This window comes from Drosophila arizonae, chromosome 5 (genome assembly GCF_054131065.1).
Source record: "Drosophila arizonae isolate 15081-1271.41 chromosome 5, UAZ_ARI_1.0, whole genome shotgun sequence".
NCBI lineage: Eukaryota > Metazoa > Arthropoda > Insecta > Diptera > Drosophilidae > Drosophila > Drosophila arizonae.
Genome location: NC_142925.1, coordinates 12,824,933 through 12,841,800, shown reverse-complemented (window position 1 = coordinate 12,841,800; position 16,868 = coordinate 12,824,933). Strand labels below are relative to the sequence as shown.

Here is a 16,868-nt window from a genome sequence, read left to right as displayed (position 1 = left end):
ACAGCTGTGTTAACTATTATAAGCATATTACTATATCTGTACGTATGTGGCCCGATATGACGTACGGCAAATGATTGCATTTTAATTGCTTGTTCCGGCCATGTGGCGCCAATACCACTGTCGCCGCCACCACCACGTAGGCAATTACCAACCATTGAGGTCGCACCTGAACACACACACACACAAAGAGAGACAGCGAGAGAGAGAGAGAGAGAGATACACATGTAAAATAGTGGCATTGGTCAATCGAACCATATTGAGACGCGACCTGGTTGCAACCGCTGCGCCTGCCTGCCAGCCAGCCGCTGCTGGACGTTGGTGTTTAGATAATGACAGCTTAACTACTTTACACTGTTTGTGATTTGACGTTGTGGTGTCAGTTAGCCAGCAGGCTATTAAAATAATTGCCGGCCAAATCATTTATTATGGCATGTGCCTGCCCCGGGCGCTACCCCTCTGTCTCTCTCTCTCTCTCTTTGTCTGTGTGTGGCGCTCTGTGTGTGGCGTTCATTAGCGCTGCCTGCGGTGATAATTTCAATCTGGATAATAACTTACCGCTTGCTTCTTTTCCCAGGACTTCATGGCTGTTTTATACTTCTCGAATTCGTGACACCAATCTGAATAGATTTTCTGATAGTCGTTGCTTTTGTTCGGTGGCGTGCATCTAAGCGGGGCAAACGAAGCGACAGAAATGGTTTTGTAATTAGCAGTCAATTTAGGGTTATCCCGGTGGGCTGGCCTGGCTTAGCTTGGCCTCGTAATGGTGCTACACTCACCTGTGTGCGTCGACAGTTATGTTGTAGCTGCATAGCAGCGAGCCACCCAAGTGGCAATCGTAGCGTCCGCCATCGGCCTCGTTCACCGACACCACGACCAGGCCGCGCTCCGTTGTCTCAATGTACTTGGTGGGGCTGTATTTGATTTCATAGCTGGCCAGAAATGCACAATTATTATATGTTGTTCATGTGTGAGGGCTGACGTCATATCCACTTACCGTCCCCTGTCCTTGGAGTGATGGTACCAGGTGACCTGCTCGTTCTTCAGCACCTCCGGTATCTTGACAAAGCAGCCCAGATGCACGCTCTGGCCGTAGGTGACGACGATTTTCTTCTTCAGCACACTCGAGTCGCAAATGTCGCTCGTCTCGTTGGCCACATCCTGCAACGATAGATAGTTGGGAGTATTAACGCAGTGCTCGATGCTCGATGCTCGATGCTGTGGCTGCAGTGTGCCCACTTACCTGCAGCAGATCCAATTCGTATGGCCGGCACGTGTTGGCCTCCTTGTCCCAGCCGCAGTACGGATCACGCACACAACGGAAGCAATTGTCGTAACGGCGATTGCACATGGCCAAATCGATTTGCTTGATGCGATGATCGGTGCCCACATAGAGTGACTTACGTGTCTGGCTGATTTCCATCACCTGGATGGCCTCGTTCGGCGCCACCTCGAAGATGTCCAGCAGCTTGGACAGCGACTCGCCGTTCCGGTAATACTGCACGATTTTATAGATGCGCCCCAGATTGGTGCCCACGTAGTAAACGGTGTACTCCTGGTTCAGTATGTCGATTTTGATTCTGACAAAGGGAAAGTCGTAAATTCCAGATTTAAATATGCATTATGTGTACGTATATATGTGAGTGTGCATGTGTGTGTGAGTGTGCGTGTGTGTGCGTGTATCAATGGCTTTCTGCTGTCCCATTCACTTGGATTTCAGTTATGGAAATTAAATGCTTATTTAATATGATAAATGGCCTGCATATTAACGAATTAAATAGCCACATCTGTGTGCATTCTTCTTCTACACCTCCTCTCTCTACCTCTCTCACTCTTTCATTAATAACGTGCTTGCAACACCTGAACGTGTTGCTGTTGCTGTTGCAACTGTTGTAAATGCAGTTATTAAAATGCATTGCATGATTTCAGGTAAAATATTGCAGAGCAATTAATGCACATAGAAACTCGCTTCTTATTTAATGCGAATTAAATTTTTTTTTGTTAAATATATTAATGTTCAAATAATTCATTTAATTTTTTGTAATTTTAATTTTCACATATTAAAAATAGATAAATAATTTTTAATATATATTTTATTTATGATATGATATTTATGATAATGTTGTCAATATCAATAAATTTTGCCATATTAAAAACGATTTATTTTTACATTTAATGAAATGAGCAGAAGACACAATGAATGATAGTTAAATTTTTTGTAATCATTAAAAAGTTGAAGGAATTTCACGAAGCCTTTTTAACTTATTTTTTATAGCATATATATATATATATATTTTACTTTTATATTCTTATTGAATCTTTAAAGGGAAATTATAAAATATTTATGAATAATAAAAAAAAAAAAAAGAAAAAAAAATAGATATATGTTACATTTTTCTCTCAATGCAACAGATTCATGATTAACTTCAAAAGAAATTTAAAGTATTCTTTTTAAATTTATTAAGAATTTGCTTCAACATTCTCATTAAATTATTTTAAAACAAAAATTTGACTAAGTACATAATTTGACACAATTCTAATTATGCATATTAATGATAATATAAATTAACTTTTAATTTACGCAAATTTAAAAATTACCTAATGAATTTACTTTTACTTTTGCTAACCGCTCATAACTTTCTTAGCCAAAGAATTGCTTTACTCTCAGCTCGGCTCACTTTCCAAATTATCTCCATTATATCACAGCAGCTGGCGCATTAGCTAATTGCTTGGGCTTGATATATTTCCAGATGAAAAGGAAAATTGATTAATTAAATCTGAATTTCTCATTGTCGTTCGGTATCAGATCCTATCCTATCGAAGCTATTTTTACTCTCTCATGCTGGCATTAATCTATGCTGTGCTAAAAGGATTTTCAATAGACAAAACTACGAAATTCACTCAACAGAAAATAAATTTTATTTATTTTATTTTAATTTCTTTTTTTTTTTTTTTTTTTTTTTTTTGCTGTTTCTGCTCCATGAAAGGTGTAGTAGTAAATGTGGGAAATTCGAGATGCGAGCAACACTTGGTTTATTTAAAGCAAACGAACAAACAACAAAATAAATATTCGTACATTGATTTTCACTTTAACAGGCCAAAGCCACAAAAAGGAACGAATCGAAATGGGGAATACAAAAATGAATTAAAAAGTACAAAGTGAAACTGAGTACAACTGTCTCGGCTGGACAGAGGGCATATATGTGTGTGTGTGTGAGTACTTTAAATGAATGTGAGTACATGTATGTATGTATGTATGTGTACAAGAGACAGAGAGAGAGAGAGAGAGAGAGATAACAAGTAGAAATAAAACTTACTTGTCAACAACGAGCTTTGTGAACACCAAATCCCTTTTATAATAGACCGGATTGTTGTGCTCGTGATTTACGGCTTTGTCCATAAGTGGATGCGAGCGTATGAAATTGAGTACGGTATCTGGCAGATTTGAGGTATCGTTGACACATGTGCCGGGTCGCGGATCTGGCACGCGAGAGTTCAGCACCGGCAGCCAGGCGGAGTTTGAAGAGGATTGCTCCTTAAATTTGCCTGCAAAACAAAAACAAAAAAACAACGTATGAAAGAAGAGCAAAACAAACAGACATAAGATAAGAAAAATGAATATGTAGATATGTATGTATATATGTGTGTGTGTGTATGTAATTGTGTTTGTGTATATATGTGTAAAGGATTATGGTTAAGAGTTATGCACTAGCAACTGGCATAGTTGGATACTTCAGGTGCACGCAGCGCTCTGCTCTGCTCTGCTGTGTGTGTATATGTGTGTGTGTGTGTGTGTGTGTGGCAAGTGTTTGCAATGAAGTTTTAAATCTGCGACCCCAAAGTGTCAGCTGTTGTGCAGCTAAGCGTTAAGCGAGCAAACGAGCAAACGAGTGAGTGTGAGTGCGAGTGTGTGTGTGTGTGTGTGTTGGGGCTATAATCCATTCAAATGGATTTTCTAATACGATTTATGTTGCTCCACGGCAAGCGAAATTACAAAACACTCAACACGCTGAGTGCTATGTGTGCTCTGCGCTCTGTGCTCCACGCTCTGCTCTGCTCTGCTCAGTTACTATTGGATCTGTGGAAGCTATTGGATTTATTGTTAAACTCGAACTGTCCCCGTCCGGTGTGTGCGCTGTGAATCGCATGGGGGCCAGCTGTAACCCAAGGTGCTGGCGTTTGCAAATAAAATTTGCCGATAAGTTGCATTTGCCATTTGCTATTGCCATTTCTATTTCTATTTCTATTTCGATTTTCTATTCCTATTCCTGTTTCAGTTTCAACTTCTATTTCCATTCAAAGCACTTGGGGCGTGGGCGGGAAAACAAAAGAGAAAATTGCACATCACTTGACGTTGACAGTTGGCAACATTGTGGCCAGGATAACGTTCGTTCATCACATCCATTTTGCACACAGCACTTAACATGCACACATATAGACTGCCTCCGCCCCTCCCGCACCCCACTCTCTTTCAATATTTATATATATATATTTAAGTCTTGCACTCACCATTGAAAGCGGCCTGCACCTCGTTGATGTGGAAACTGCATACGGCTGATCCAATCAGGCCATTGGTGCTGGTCGTGAACGTGGCATAGAAGCGCGTCTTGTCGTTGGGCAGCTGATAAACCGATTGTATCTCATTGAAGTAGAACGGAAATTCGCCAGAAATGCTGCAGTTTAGCCGCGCCTTCAGATACGTGGCCCAGTTGTGGGCCAACAGATTCTTGCCGCCCACATCCTTCTTGCAGACGCGCGCGATACGCGAATAGACCGCCTTGCCGCAGTTAATGTACTCGACGGCCGTCTCCCGGAAAAAGAAGTACACGTAGTCGCCAATGTCAAAGGAGCCCACGAAATTTGGTTCTGCAAACAGAGAGAGAGAGAGAGGGAAAGGCAGAGAGTTGGATGACCAAGCCTCTGTGAGTAACGATCTACATAATTGGATGGCCTAAGCCGCTTAGCCTTGGTCCTCTGCCACTTCTGTATCGCATCAGTAGATGGAATAACGCCCCAGTGTGCGTGCCAATACAAACAGTGAATCCCATGCGCGAAATCATTTTCAACGCGTCACAGAATCCTTTCTGTTTCTATTTTGTTCTCTCAATTTTATCTACAGTAGCAGCAGCTGAACCAAAGCCGCCGCATCAGCTCGTGGCTTTCTCTTCTCTTTACTTACTGTCCAACCACTTGGAATCATATTTGAGCGTACGCTTGAATTTGTATTCCAGGCGCTTTGCCGACGTATTATACAAATCCGTTCGAAAGATCACAGTATCAGCCTTAGTGAATTCCGCATTTGTGCCCGAGTACTGTGCAAAGGATGCAAAACACACAAGGAGTGAGACAAAAACATATTCGCAGTGCTGCGTGCAATGCGTGGAAGCTCTGCATATGAATGGATTACTTACCAGGCCAGGCAGTCCGCCCGGATTACCTTCCTCTACGTAAATGGCCGTTGAGTTGTCCAGGGGATCGTAGGGACACTTGGCTATACCAAGCCCAACACCGATCACATACTCCGAGCGTGGCAAGTGAGTCAAATTGGACTGGATGCGTAAAGTAAGGGAAGATAGATGAGATAGCATACATATATAATATATGTAAGAGATAGCAAATTTATAGTAAATATAATAGTATTTGATATTAATGAAACATATTATGGTAAATATATGTATATAGTTTTTTAGGTTGAATTTCTTTTGACCACAACAGTTTTCTTCATTTATTTATAGTATAAATCATAAAAACCCTAATATATCATTATAATTGCATTTGATAATTTGATGTTAATATTTCATTTTAAATAATAAATGCGCTTACAAAACCTTATAAAGGAGAAAAGTAACCCATTTAATATTTATTAATTTCTCTACTTCATTAATTTATTGAACTTATTAATTTTCAGTAATACTTTTTAAAATTTTAATTTTCACTATTTTAATAAGACAATAAAAATATTAAATTTAAAGAAATATTTGCGTTACAAAATATGAATCTTTTTTTATTTTTTGTTTATAATGATTTTTTTTAATTTAAAAAATTTTATTTTATTTTTATTAATTTGTTATTGTCTATATTTGATTTATTTATTTATTTTTTTTATATTTAGTATTTTATTTATATATTTATATGCCTATTTAATTTTATTATTTTTTTTTTTTTAAATTTATATTAATTTTTTATTGTCTATATTTGATTTATTTTTTTTTTTTTTATACTTCGTATTTTATTTATATATTTATATGCCTATTTAATGTTATTATTTTTTAAAAATTTATATTAATTTTTTATTGTCTATATTTGATTTATTTTTTATAATTTGTATTTTACATCATTTCTTCAGCACTCTTAATCATTTAATTATATAGCATTTTGATAGCTTTTTGCTTTGCTATTATCTTGTGGTTTCACTGCAATGGAGTGCAGACCCGACTTAATGCTTGTCCGAGCACGTTCAAGGAAAGCCCGAATAAGTTTGTGCTAATTGTTGAGCTGATGCCAGCTCACCGAAAGGCTGAATACAAAGTGCAAAAAACTTGCCAAATATTGTTTTTAGTTTCTGGTTGAAGTTTTTGCCAAATCAAAATGCAAGGTTTATTGCACAGCCAGTGCACCTGACATGATTCCGTGTCTGTTAGCGTGTGTGTGTGTGTGTGTGCTTTGTATGCTCTCTGACTGCACCTGCTGCACACTAATGACTATTTTCACAACAAGTAGTCAACACAAAAGTTATATAACTTCTATATATATATATGTATCTATATATAGCTGAACGACTAAGGACGACATAAAAGAACAAGCTCTATTCAGTTCATATATACAAAAGGCCATATGCGTTGCTTTGTGTTCTCTGTCGCTGTCTCTGTCTCCTTCTCTCTGTGTGACTGTTCCTGGATAGCGATCTAAAGTCAACAGGCAAACACACACAGACACATAGACTTGCAGCCCAAGAGCTCGCTTGATATTTGTGGCAAGTCTTTTGAAAAGTTGCGTAGCTGCATTATCATTGCTACAAAAAAAGTAACTTGTCCTTGAGCAGCGACAGCGACAACGAGAGGCACATATACATATATATAGAGAATGAAAGCATGTTATGTACTTACATAGATGACATAATCCTTGGGATTGTGTGCATTGGTGCCGCAAACATAGAGCCTATCGCCTTGCTGCATTGATTGTATGACGCGCACATGGTTCTTGCAATCAAAGACCTGGAAAGAAGCATTGAAAAATAATTGTAAAAGGAGATGATATCGCTGTGTGTGTGTGGCTTGCCATAAAAGTTCTGCCACAACAAACTTACACACACGCACATAAAAATAAATCAAAACTTGCGTGTGTGTGTGTGTGTGCGTGTGTGTGTGTTGCAGAAATAGTACAATTTGTAATAGCACGCGTCGCTGCAGCCACTGCCGCTAAATCAATTGGCAACAATGCAATGCTGGTAAATCCCTGCCACAGACGCACAGCAGCAGCAGCAGCAGCAGCATTATGATGACTTAAGCAACACACACACGCACGCTCACACACACAGACACAGACACGGGCAGATAGAGCGCAAGTGTGCACCAAAAACAGTTCAATTGACATCTAGATACAAGCCACAATCAGACACACACACACACACTAATACACATGCACGTGTAGCATATGGCTGACTCAGTGTATGTCTGTGTGGCATGCAACTGAAACTGAAGCGCACGAAAAACTCGCTACAAATTGAAAAGCCACAAATAAATTGAAAGAGATTTCAAATGAAAGGATTTGCTGTCACATTATAAACGAGTTACAATAACAGCCAGAATAACAGAAGCGTCAGCCTCAACCGGAGCGCCGCTGCATTTGCAAAGCGCAGCACTTGAAACTGCTGGATGCGTCAGTGGATTCCGGAGTAGGAGTCGGCGCTATATAGAAATAGGAATCGGATTCGGTTTGGGAAATTGGAGCAACTCGCGTGCGCGTTCCACAAGAAATTGATTCAGACCAGACGCTACTTCATATTGTAGTATATATATGTATATACATGTGTGTGTGTGTGTGTGTGTAATCAGTAGCTGCTGCCGCGATGCCAGCATATGATAAAAAATCAATCAGCTATTGAGCATGTCACATCGCAGCTGCCATTAGCGACTTATGCAGCATTGCCATAAATAGAGTCGATGCCAATGCAAAATGCGGATTGAATTTATTTACCATAGACATACTATATAAATATATATATAGAAATATACCTATATATAACTGTAAATCATTCAGCACTTACCTGACTTTTGCCTTTGGATACACAGCTGACCACATCATCGCGAGTTGGCTCCAAGTTTATGACATCGCGCTAGAAAAAAATAAAAACCAAGGGAAATTAATTTTACAAATATTTAATAAGAGAGACTATTAAAAAGGATCTACATAGAATTCTATATATACATAATTCAAATAACAATTTTATACATTTTTCTAGATTTTAATTTTTTTTGAATATATATTGATTACACCCAAAGAAAATTGTTATGTGAATCTTATATTTACTTTGGCGAATTTTCCATATGATTTGAAATTCTTTTAACAGACATCTTGGAATTCTAAATAGATGATATTGAAGGTTCAATAGCTAGTTCAATAGCATTGTTAGGAATTAACTGTTGGCTACTTCCTGATCTCTGCTGACACGACGAGAACAAAGTCAGAGAGCAATGAATAACATCGTTGACGATCGGACAGAAATCTTTATTTTCTAGTTTTCTCTCCGCTCTACTTTTGCCCCGCCCATTTGACTAAATTCAATGAAATCTGCTGTCTATGTAATAGTATTTATGCGAGCTTAATTTAGTACGTGCATGTGTGTGCCAGTGTACAGATCGTATGCATAGACTTTCCCTTTCTCCTTCTCATTAAACGAACATCAATCGTATGTCTCCCTAAATGATCTTCGTGAAAAGAGCGTCACACGAATAGATCAATGCAAGGCGCTCAGCAAAAGTCTAAAACGAAAAGAACCGAAGACTCCCGCTCAGAGTGAGAGCTATAGAACATTTCGATTGATTTCACAAAAAGAGAGAAAAGAGGAATAAAATATTGTATCTCAGATCAGATCACTTATAAAGTAAAAATAAAATATAATATTATTTTAATATAATTTTGGCAAATAGAAAAGGTTCACTAAAAACCAATATTTTATGCAATTTTATAGAATTTAATATGTAATATTATTATAAGAAGAAAAGAAACTTTTAGCACTACAAATTAGCTAACATCAAGTCAAATTCTTTTCAATCCTTAGCAGCTTTGCTCTGCAGGTGTTAATCAATCACAAACTCAATTGAATATAAACTGTGAATTGCAATTCAACGTCATATGCTCCATACTAATGGCGTTTGCACTGGAACGACTCCTGAAGCTGAAATTTTAATATTCACACATTTATATGCAGTCGCCGCTGGAGGCGTCTAGGAGTAGTTTCTTAAGCAAAAATGGTTTCCCGATTTCCTCCATATGTATATATATATATATATACATTTTTTTTTTTTTTTCGTTTTTGGCTACATTTGCCGGTGGTGCGGCCATAAACTACAACTAGAGGCGGTGGCTGTGGGCGATATAAGGAACCGCCAGAAGGCCAAGCGCTGCTTGTGGCATGCTTTCAAGCAAATTGATTTATAAATCACGTAATGTAACGAGCACATACGAAATATTTTCAAGCGAAATGCGCGCACGCACCGCACCACACCAAACCACATCGCACCACCTATCGAGGGAGGGAGTGGAGCAGAGCTGAGCGGCGCAGCGCTGTGCGTCCACATAAAACCAAAATCATGTATTATTTAGTAAAATTTGCATTTGCCGCATAAAGCAGCCGCAGTCACAGCCAGCAGCGAGCACCTTGCCACTCCTGTAGGCCACTACCAAATGATGCCCAGGGCGAACGCAGTTACTCGCACTGTATGTGTATGTGTATATGTGTGTGTGTGTGTGAGTGTGCAAAATAGCACATAAAATATATTGACAGATGCCGGTTGGCAATGCCTGGCTGACTGCTCGGCTGCGATGGATATGGTTTGAAAGCAGGTGGGCAAATGTGCAGGTGGGCAGGTGGGCCGATGGGCGTATGTCTCGAAACGGCTGCAAAACGTAGCGTCTTTCGGTTTTATGATACGTTTGCGACCAGGTTTCAGGCAGCCACAGCCGCGCACAACGTTTCACTCATAAAACAAGCTTTTGTATGACATAAATTCATAAACAGCCTCCCACAGGTGCGCACACCTTCACTATATGAGTATGCCTGTGTGTGTGTGTGTGTGTGTGTGTGTGTGTATCGGCTTTCACGAGTTTCGATAATTCGCAAGTTTTGGCATTTATGGCCAAATTATTCACAAGCACACACACACACACATTCACACCTATTGAGCCTACAGCTAGACACTGGCATTGCAGAAAATATAAAATTGCATATTTTACATTAAATTTCTTTTCTCCCAGCATAATTATATTAGAGTTCTAAGTTTTTCTTCTCACCTATCAGAAATTTTAACCTAACGTTATACTAGGTATGCATAATTATAATGATTTATGATTTATTTCCCATTGCATATAAATCAGTTTTTTAATTTTTCTAAAAACCAATTCCAGTGAAATAAACGTAAACTCAACTCAAAACTGAGTTCATTTATAAGATTGCCAAAATATATTAATGTGTGTACACACTGGCTAAGGTGAACCGTTAACTGGCAACAAGTTGATATTTAGAAATAATGAAAATATTTTAAAATATACATAATATAGTTAAAAATATTAAAATTTATATGTACATATTTAATTAAAAAATAACAATTTTTTAAATATTTCTTTTTACATTTTGTAAACTTAAAAAATCATAAAAGCTTGATATGAGCTCTTCAGCCTCTTTTTGCTAAAAGCTTTGATTTTTAAAGCATTAAAAAAAGTATTTTTTTTTTATTATTGTTATTGTTATTAATTATATATAACTATTTATATAACTATTATATAAACCTATATATATTTAAAAAAAAATTATATATTATATTATTATTATTATGTTTTATAATTTTTATTTTTTGATGACTGTTTATATTTTTAATTTCATATTTTTTATTTTTATTAGATTTAAAGTATTTTTCTCTTCATTTATTATTATAATTAATTATTATTATAATTAATTATTTTCATAATTAAAAAGTTTTTTCATTTTAATTTAATTAATATTGTACTCATTGAATTATTTCATCCCCTTTAAAACTTTTTCATATGAATGCCTCTCTTACAATATTGCGTATTATATTTATAATATGTATGTTGTTTTTCGCGCAGTGTACATAAATTATGCGGCACTGAGCCATTACCACACGAAACGTGGAATCTGGGCTCGTGCATGGCAAAGCGGAATGCCCATAATGCAGCCCCCAGAGCGCATATTAAATATGCTTCTCTCTTCTGTTTCTGTTTCTGTTGGGCCTCTTTTTGTTTTCCGGCTGCGGTAGGTGGACAGGGACACGTTGCCAGTTGCCCGTTGCCAGTTGGCAGTTGGCAGTTGGATTTTGGTAGCTGAGTAACTAAAACAGATATTTTTCACTCGCTTACATCGGGGAATCGAAGATTTGTGGCTCGCATTTGATGCGCGCCCTCACGTCCCCGACGTCCCTCATGTCCTCCACATCCTTTGACCCTGTGAGCCGAGTGTGTTGACAACGTCCGACGATAAAAAGTATTAGGCTAAAAGGACAGGCGGCTTAAGCCAGCAGCGGCTGTTTGGCAACTACACACTAGTGTACACGCACACGCACATACCCATAAATGCCTGTCTGTGTGTGCATGGAAAAGTTTGTGCGGAAGGCGCGTAATGAATTTTTAAAAATGTGCCGCAGCGTGGCATAGCTTGTTTGCCTAAAAGCGTGCTACACGTTTTATGTGCGCTCGCTGGTTGTTAGATTTGTGGCCAGGGGAATTGCGAGCAACAGCAACAGCAACAGCAACAACAGCAACAAGAACATAACAACAATAGCAACATCCAGTGGTCCACTCGACAAGCGAGCAAAACAAACGGAGCTCGTGGGAGCTTAGCCTAAAAGCAAATGCCAGGATTATATATGCTTATTGTTATTGCTCTGCATAGTTGCTATAGTAGTTCTCGCTGTTGTTGTTCTTATTATTGCTATTGTTATTGTTGTTGTTGCTGTTGCTGTTGTCAGTTTATTATAAATTAATAGGTAGCAATAAATGCATTCATACTTACATCACAATACGAAGAGGAAATATTTTGCAAATTCAAACGGAATACACGATCCCTGCAAACAGAATAGATTTCGATTTTAGCTTGGCCAGCATTTAAGGATTTGGGATTACACCCGGATAGGATACTTACATGGCGCCCACATACAGTGAGTCGCGCTCCTCGCTCAAGTGGAACGTGCGGTAGTAGAGCTTGCCGCATGTGAATTCGCGCACATGATCTGCAAAGGGAAAGAAAACATATTCGCATATACATATTATTGTAAATAGTTAGCATAGTTCATTCTTCGTTCAATATTTAGACAACAAATTTTCTTAAGTGGGTGGGCCACGCCCCCTGCTCTGCTCCAACTAGAATTGCAATTCGAGTCGAAGTCGGAGTCAGAGTTGAACTCAGAGTCCGGCACAAATGAGCGCCTGTCAACAAAGTTTATGCAGAGACATTGACAAAACGCAAACACAGTCCAGTCCGAAAATGCGAGGGGCAGGAGTACGCAGGGTGTCTGCTCTATAGCACAAAGGACAGGCGCACACACACACGGACAGAGACAAATATATGGCAAAGGAGCTGGCTGGCTGGTTGGCTGGCTGGCGGGCGCCTGTGAGTGAGATATCCCATTTCAATCAAATGACATTTTGACATTTCTCTCTGTGCTGGACACTATCGCCGGCGTCGGCAAATGTAGCCAAAGTGCAAGCTTTAAATGTTGTTTATTTACTTTTAACTTTGGCCAACACAAATACGCTGCACTCACACTTGCAAACACCAATACATACACACACAGAGAGAGACTTGCTTAGATAGCGAAATGTTGCAAGCAGTGCGTAAAAGGCAAAGCAATGCACTCTTTCTCTCTATCTCTCTCTCTCTCGCTGCGAAAGTAACTTAATGTTTTTTATTTCAATTTACAAAAGTTTGATCAACTTTTAACGGTGCACGGTGTACCATTAAACTTTAAGTTAAAAGTGTTAAATCTGTGAAAGTTGCTCATATGTGAAGCAAGTCAACTAAAATATTAGTTAACTTGGCAGCCCGCATAAGTATGCTATGGAAATTGAAGAGCATATAAAAAGGCATTTTTTGAATTAAGGGAAAAATCTGTGTTTTGTTCTAATTAAAATTGTTTTTTATTTTTATTTATTTATTTATTTATTTATTTTATTATATTATTTAAACAGGCTTTTTACTACCAATTTGGCAGAATTAAAATTGTAAAATTCATTTTTTTTTAATATTATAAAATATGTAGCATATCTAAATTATATTATACATAAAAAAATTCATTTTAAATTTTACTTTGTATAATTTATTTTTTTATATTATATTTACTAAAAATAAATAAATTGAATTAGTATTTTTATCATTTTATTTATAACAAATAAAAGCTTCTTCATTAAATATTTGTATATAAATATTAAATATTATGTTATACATATATATATAAAAAAAAAAAAAAAAAAAATAATAAATAAATAAATAAATAAATAAAATAAAAACATACATATACATAATAAATAAATATATATAATAAACAAAAATTAATTTTATAGATTTTTACCCATTTTTTGATTGCTTTCAATATATTTTTAATTGCTAAATAACAAGCTGTTCATTTAAATATTTTATTATTTCAACGTGATTTGTTATCATTTCGATGACTTTAATTAACACTTTGGAAAAATGCTAATCAATAACTGTTTATAAATTGTTGGCCACAATTTGAAATTTCTAACGACTACGATTATTTGTATGTAATCATGTTTTCATGTAAGCAAACATGTATGTGTGCATGTATGTGTTTGTTTATTTGTGTTTGTGTGTGTGTGTGTATACGCATACTTATTATGTTAATTTTATCGACGACGCGCTGTCTGCGCGTTGTTTGTACTTTGGATGAGTGAGTATATGTGTGCATGTGAGAGAAAGAGAAAAGAGAGTGAGAGGGAGAGAGATTGAAGGCGAGGCGCAAAGCGCTGAGCACGCATTTACTTAATTAAACTAATTAATATTTGCTTAGACTGCCTGATGTGCTGGTCACACAGACACACACTCGCACACACATACAGCTACAATGTACTTTAATGTGCCTGTCAGCCAGTAAACTCTCAACTTCAATATCATGTCCAATTAATTTGCCGACACTTCTTACAATTATGCGCTTTCAGCTGCACCTCTTGTTGGTGTTATTTCTGTTGTTGTTGTTATTATTATTGTTGCTGATGCTCATATCTGTATGTTCGATGCGAACAAATTGTCAGCTGTCGCACGTATTGCATGTGTATTTGAATAAATTGCATTTTCCATTAAACTGTCAACCGCAGCCCATTAAACAATGTGAACAAAAAGTGCTTTAAAATCTTCAAAGTGCCAAAACAAAACATTTATTTAATAAGAAATCATCTCTGCTATATTTACAAATGATAACTGCATATATAGATAGGTTTATATCTGATTTGAAAGTCTCTTCGTTTGTTCGATTGTTAAATTAGTAAATCAACACAATTTCAAGTGAATTGCCAAAAAGAGTTTTCACATGCATTTTCCTATTATTAAGTTTCAGGCTGTGCATTGATCTGTCAGTTAGTCAATCATATCAATTTTACATACATACATACATGCATGTGTGTGTGTGTGTGTTGGCTAACTCTCACGCAACAATGGCAAATGCAAATGGCTCGTTCCAATGACATTGTCCCGACCGCCCTCCGCTTCCTGCTGCCCACAAGTGCAGCTATTTTTGATTTCCGATTTAAAGAACATTTTGGACAAAAGCAAACACTGAAGCTTTTCCAGCAGCGTCAATAAAGGCAAAAAAAAAAAAAACAAAAGAAAAACCAAGGAAAGGAAAAAGGCATCTGCGTCTTTTGTTTGCCAACGGGAAAAACAGCTACAACAACGGAACTACAAGCACTGGCGACAATACATATGCATGCATGTTAGGTTCGCTCTCTTTCTCTCTCTCACTCACACACCTCTCTCACGCTGTGTGTGTGTGTGCTTTTGCATATATTGCGCTGAATTCGGGTAAATGTCCTTGCCAAACCGGAAGTCGACTTGTATACGCTTGAATTGTTATTGTGCCCATACCTCTCACACGCTGTGAACTCGCATTTTGTTTGCCGCTCGCTGTCGAACTTTTTCCGCATTCTGCAAATTTTTTTTCGCTTTTCTTTTTTGAATACTTTATATATATATATTTTTTTCTTTTTTTTTTTTTCCTTAGTTGTTGGCTACTTTTACGTATATATACGTTTACATATATTTATATTTTTTGAGTGTCTTTAAGTCTATGGGTTTTAAATCTTTTGGCCAGAGTCTTTAAATTGCGCAGCTTAAGTGAAATGAAATAAGAGACAATAAAATTGTAGATTTTTAAGAAATTTACGAAAGAATTGACTCGAATTGCAGTTTATAAGTTTTTATTGTATTTGAAGTCAACTTTCATTGCATTGGCAATTTTATCTCCGCTTCAGTTTGATATACAAATGAATTAATTAATTGATTGATTGACTTTGATTTCTTTTATTCCAGCACAGATTTGTTTCTCTATAATTAAATTGGATTTGACACCTGACATGCGGCTGGGCTAATTGAATTAAATTAGCAATTTCTCTACTTTAGTTTCTGTTGCCAAAATATTTGGCTACTTTGTGGCGCCTGCTGCTGCCAATAACTCCCCATGACAACAACAATGCCATAAAAGCCACAAAATCAGTTAACATAAATATGCACATACATATTAATTGGCTGTCTCAATATTGTTAAGATTTGTAGTCAAATTTATGCCGTAATACTTTATGTGCCACGCCGATTAGGGCAAAAAACAGCTTCTGCTCAAACGATCTGCGGCACATTTACGATGGCAATTGCTACAAAACATATTCGCTAGTTCCATTTGCTAGTCTACAATTGTCTCGCACAGCATTCACGACTGCGAGCGAAGTCTATAAAAATATTACGCATACGGCCGTAAAAGGCATCGCCGGATAGGCAGCTCCGCCCCGTCCAGAAAAGAGAAACATGCAGAGCGGCGACAGCATAAATTGTTATGAGTGTTCCGGAGCTGCCATGGGCTGTCTGGCTGTCTGACTGTCTCCTGCTTCGAAGCCGACTCCTGCTCCTACCACTCGCTATGAATGCTAATAAATTGCAAATTGAACGGAAGCTAATCGCAGGCATATTGTTGAGGACGTCGGAAGGTCGCCAAAACTTTCTACTAAAATTATCAGCTGTCAGCTCTCAGTGAATGCGTTTAGACACATATGAATTGTGGCCATGGCAGCTGCAGGTGCAACTGTCAATCGAGTGTAGTTGACTTGGAGGGGGGATATCAAATGCGAGAGCGGGACGCACACATTAAGCCAAAAAGCAGTCGTAAATGTGTTTTACTCAGCAAACCGTCGAGGCTTCGCATTTGCGGGAGAGACGTCGCCTTTATTTGCTTTTAATCCAAGTCCAATCAAAATCAAATTGCATTTACGAGCTGCCTTTCAAAGCGCACAATTTTTATGGGAGCCAAACATTTTGACTCGCTGCTTCGCTTTTCCGCTCTACTCTCTAAACGAAATGAAAATGCTTTTGAGATTTTCGGGTGGCTTTTCTTTCGTTTTCTTCGCTGGTTCTTCCT

The 16,868-nt window shown here is 37.5% G+C and overlaps 1 protein-coding gene across 5 annotated transcripts in view; it reads right to left on the bottom strand.

Moving 5' to 3' along the window:
- Sema2a (Semaphorin 2a) overlaps positions 1–16,868 on the bottom strand; it is a 54,316-nt gene that overhangs the window by 1,639 nt on the left and 35,809 nt on the right. For all 5 annotated transcript variants that reach the window (XM_018012827.2, XM_018012828.2, XM_089469440.1 and 2 more), the window contains exons 3-14: positions 12,374–12,461; positions 12,245–12,296; positions 8,264–8,332; positions 7,104–7,211; positions 5,409–5,546; positions 5,177–5,309; positions 4,507–4,863; positions 3,315–3,543; positions 1,241–1,577; positions 995–1,158; positions 777–929; positions 556–664 (exon numbers count right to left, since the gene is read on the bottom strand). In XM_018012827.2, coding sequence (XP_017868316.1) covers positions 556–664; positions 777–929; positions 995–1,158; positions 1,241–1,577; positions 3,315–3,543; positions 4,507–4,863; positions 5,177–5,309; positions 5,409–5,546; positions 7,104–7,211; positions 8,264–8,332; positions 12,245–12,296; positions 12,374–12,461 — 1,937 coding nt within the window. The remainder of the gene's footprint in view (positions 1–555; positions 665–776; positions 930–994; positions 1,159–1,240; positions 1,578–3,314; positions 3,544–4,506; positions 4,864–5,176; positions 5,310–5,408; positions 5,547–7,103; positions 7,212–8,263; positions 8,333–12,244; positions 12,297–12,373; positions 12,462–16,868) is intronic.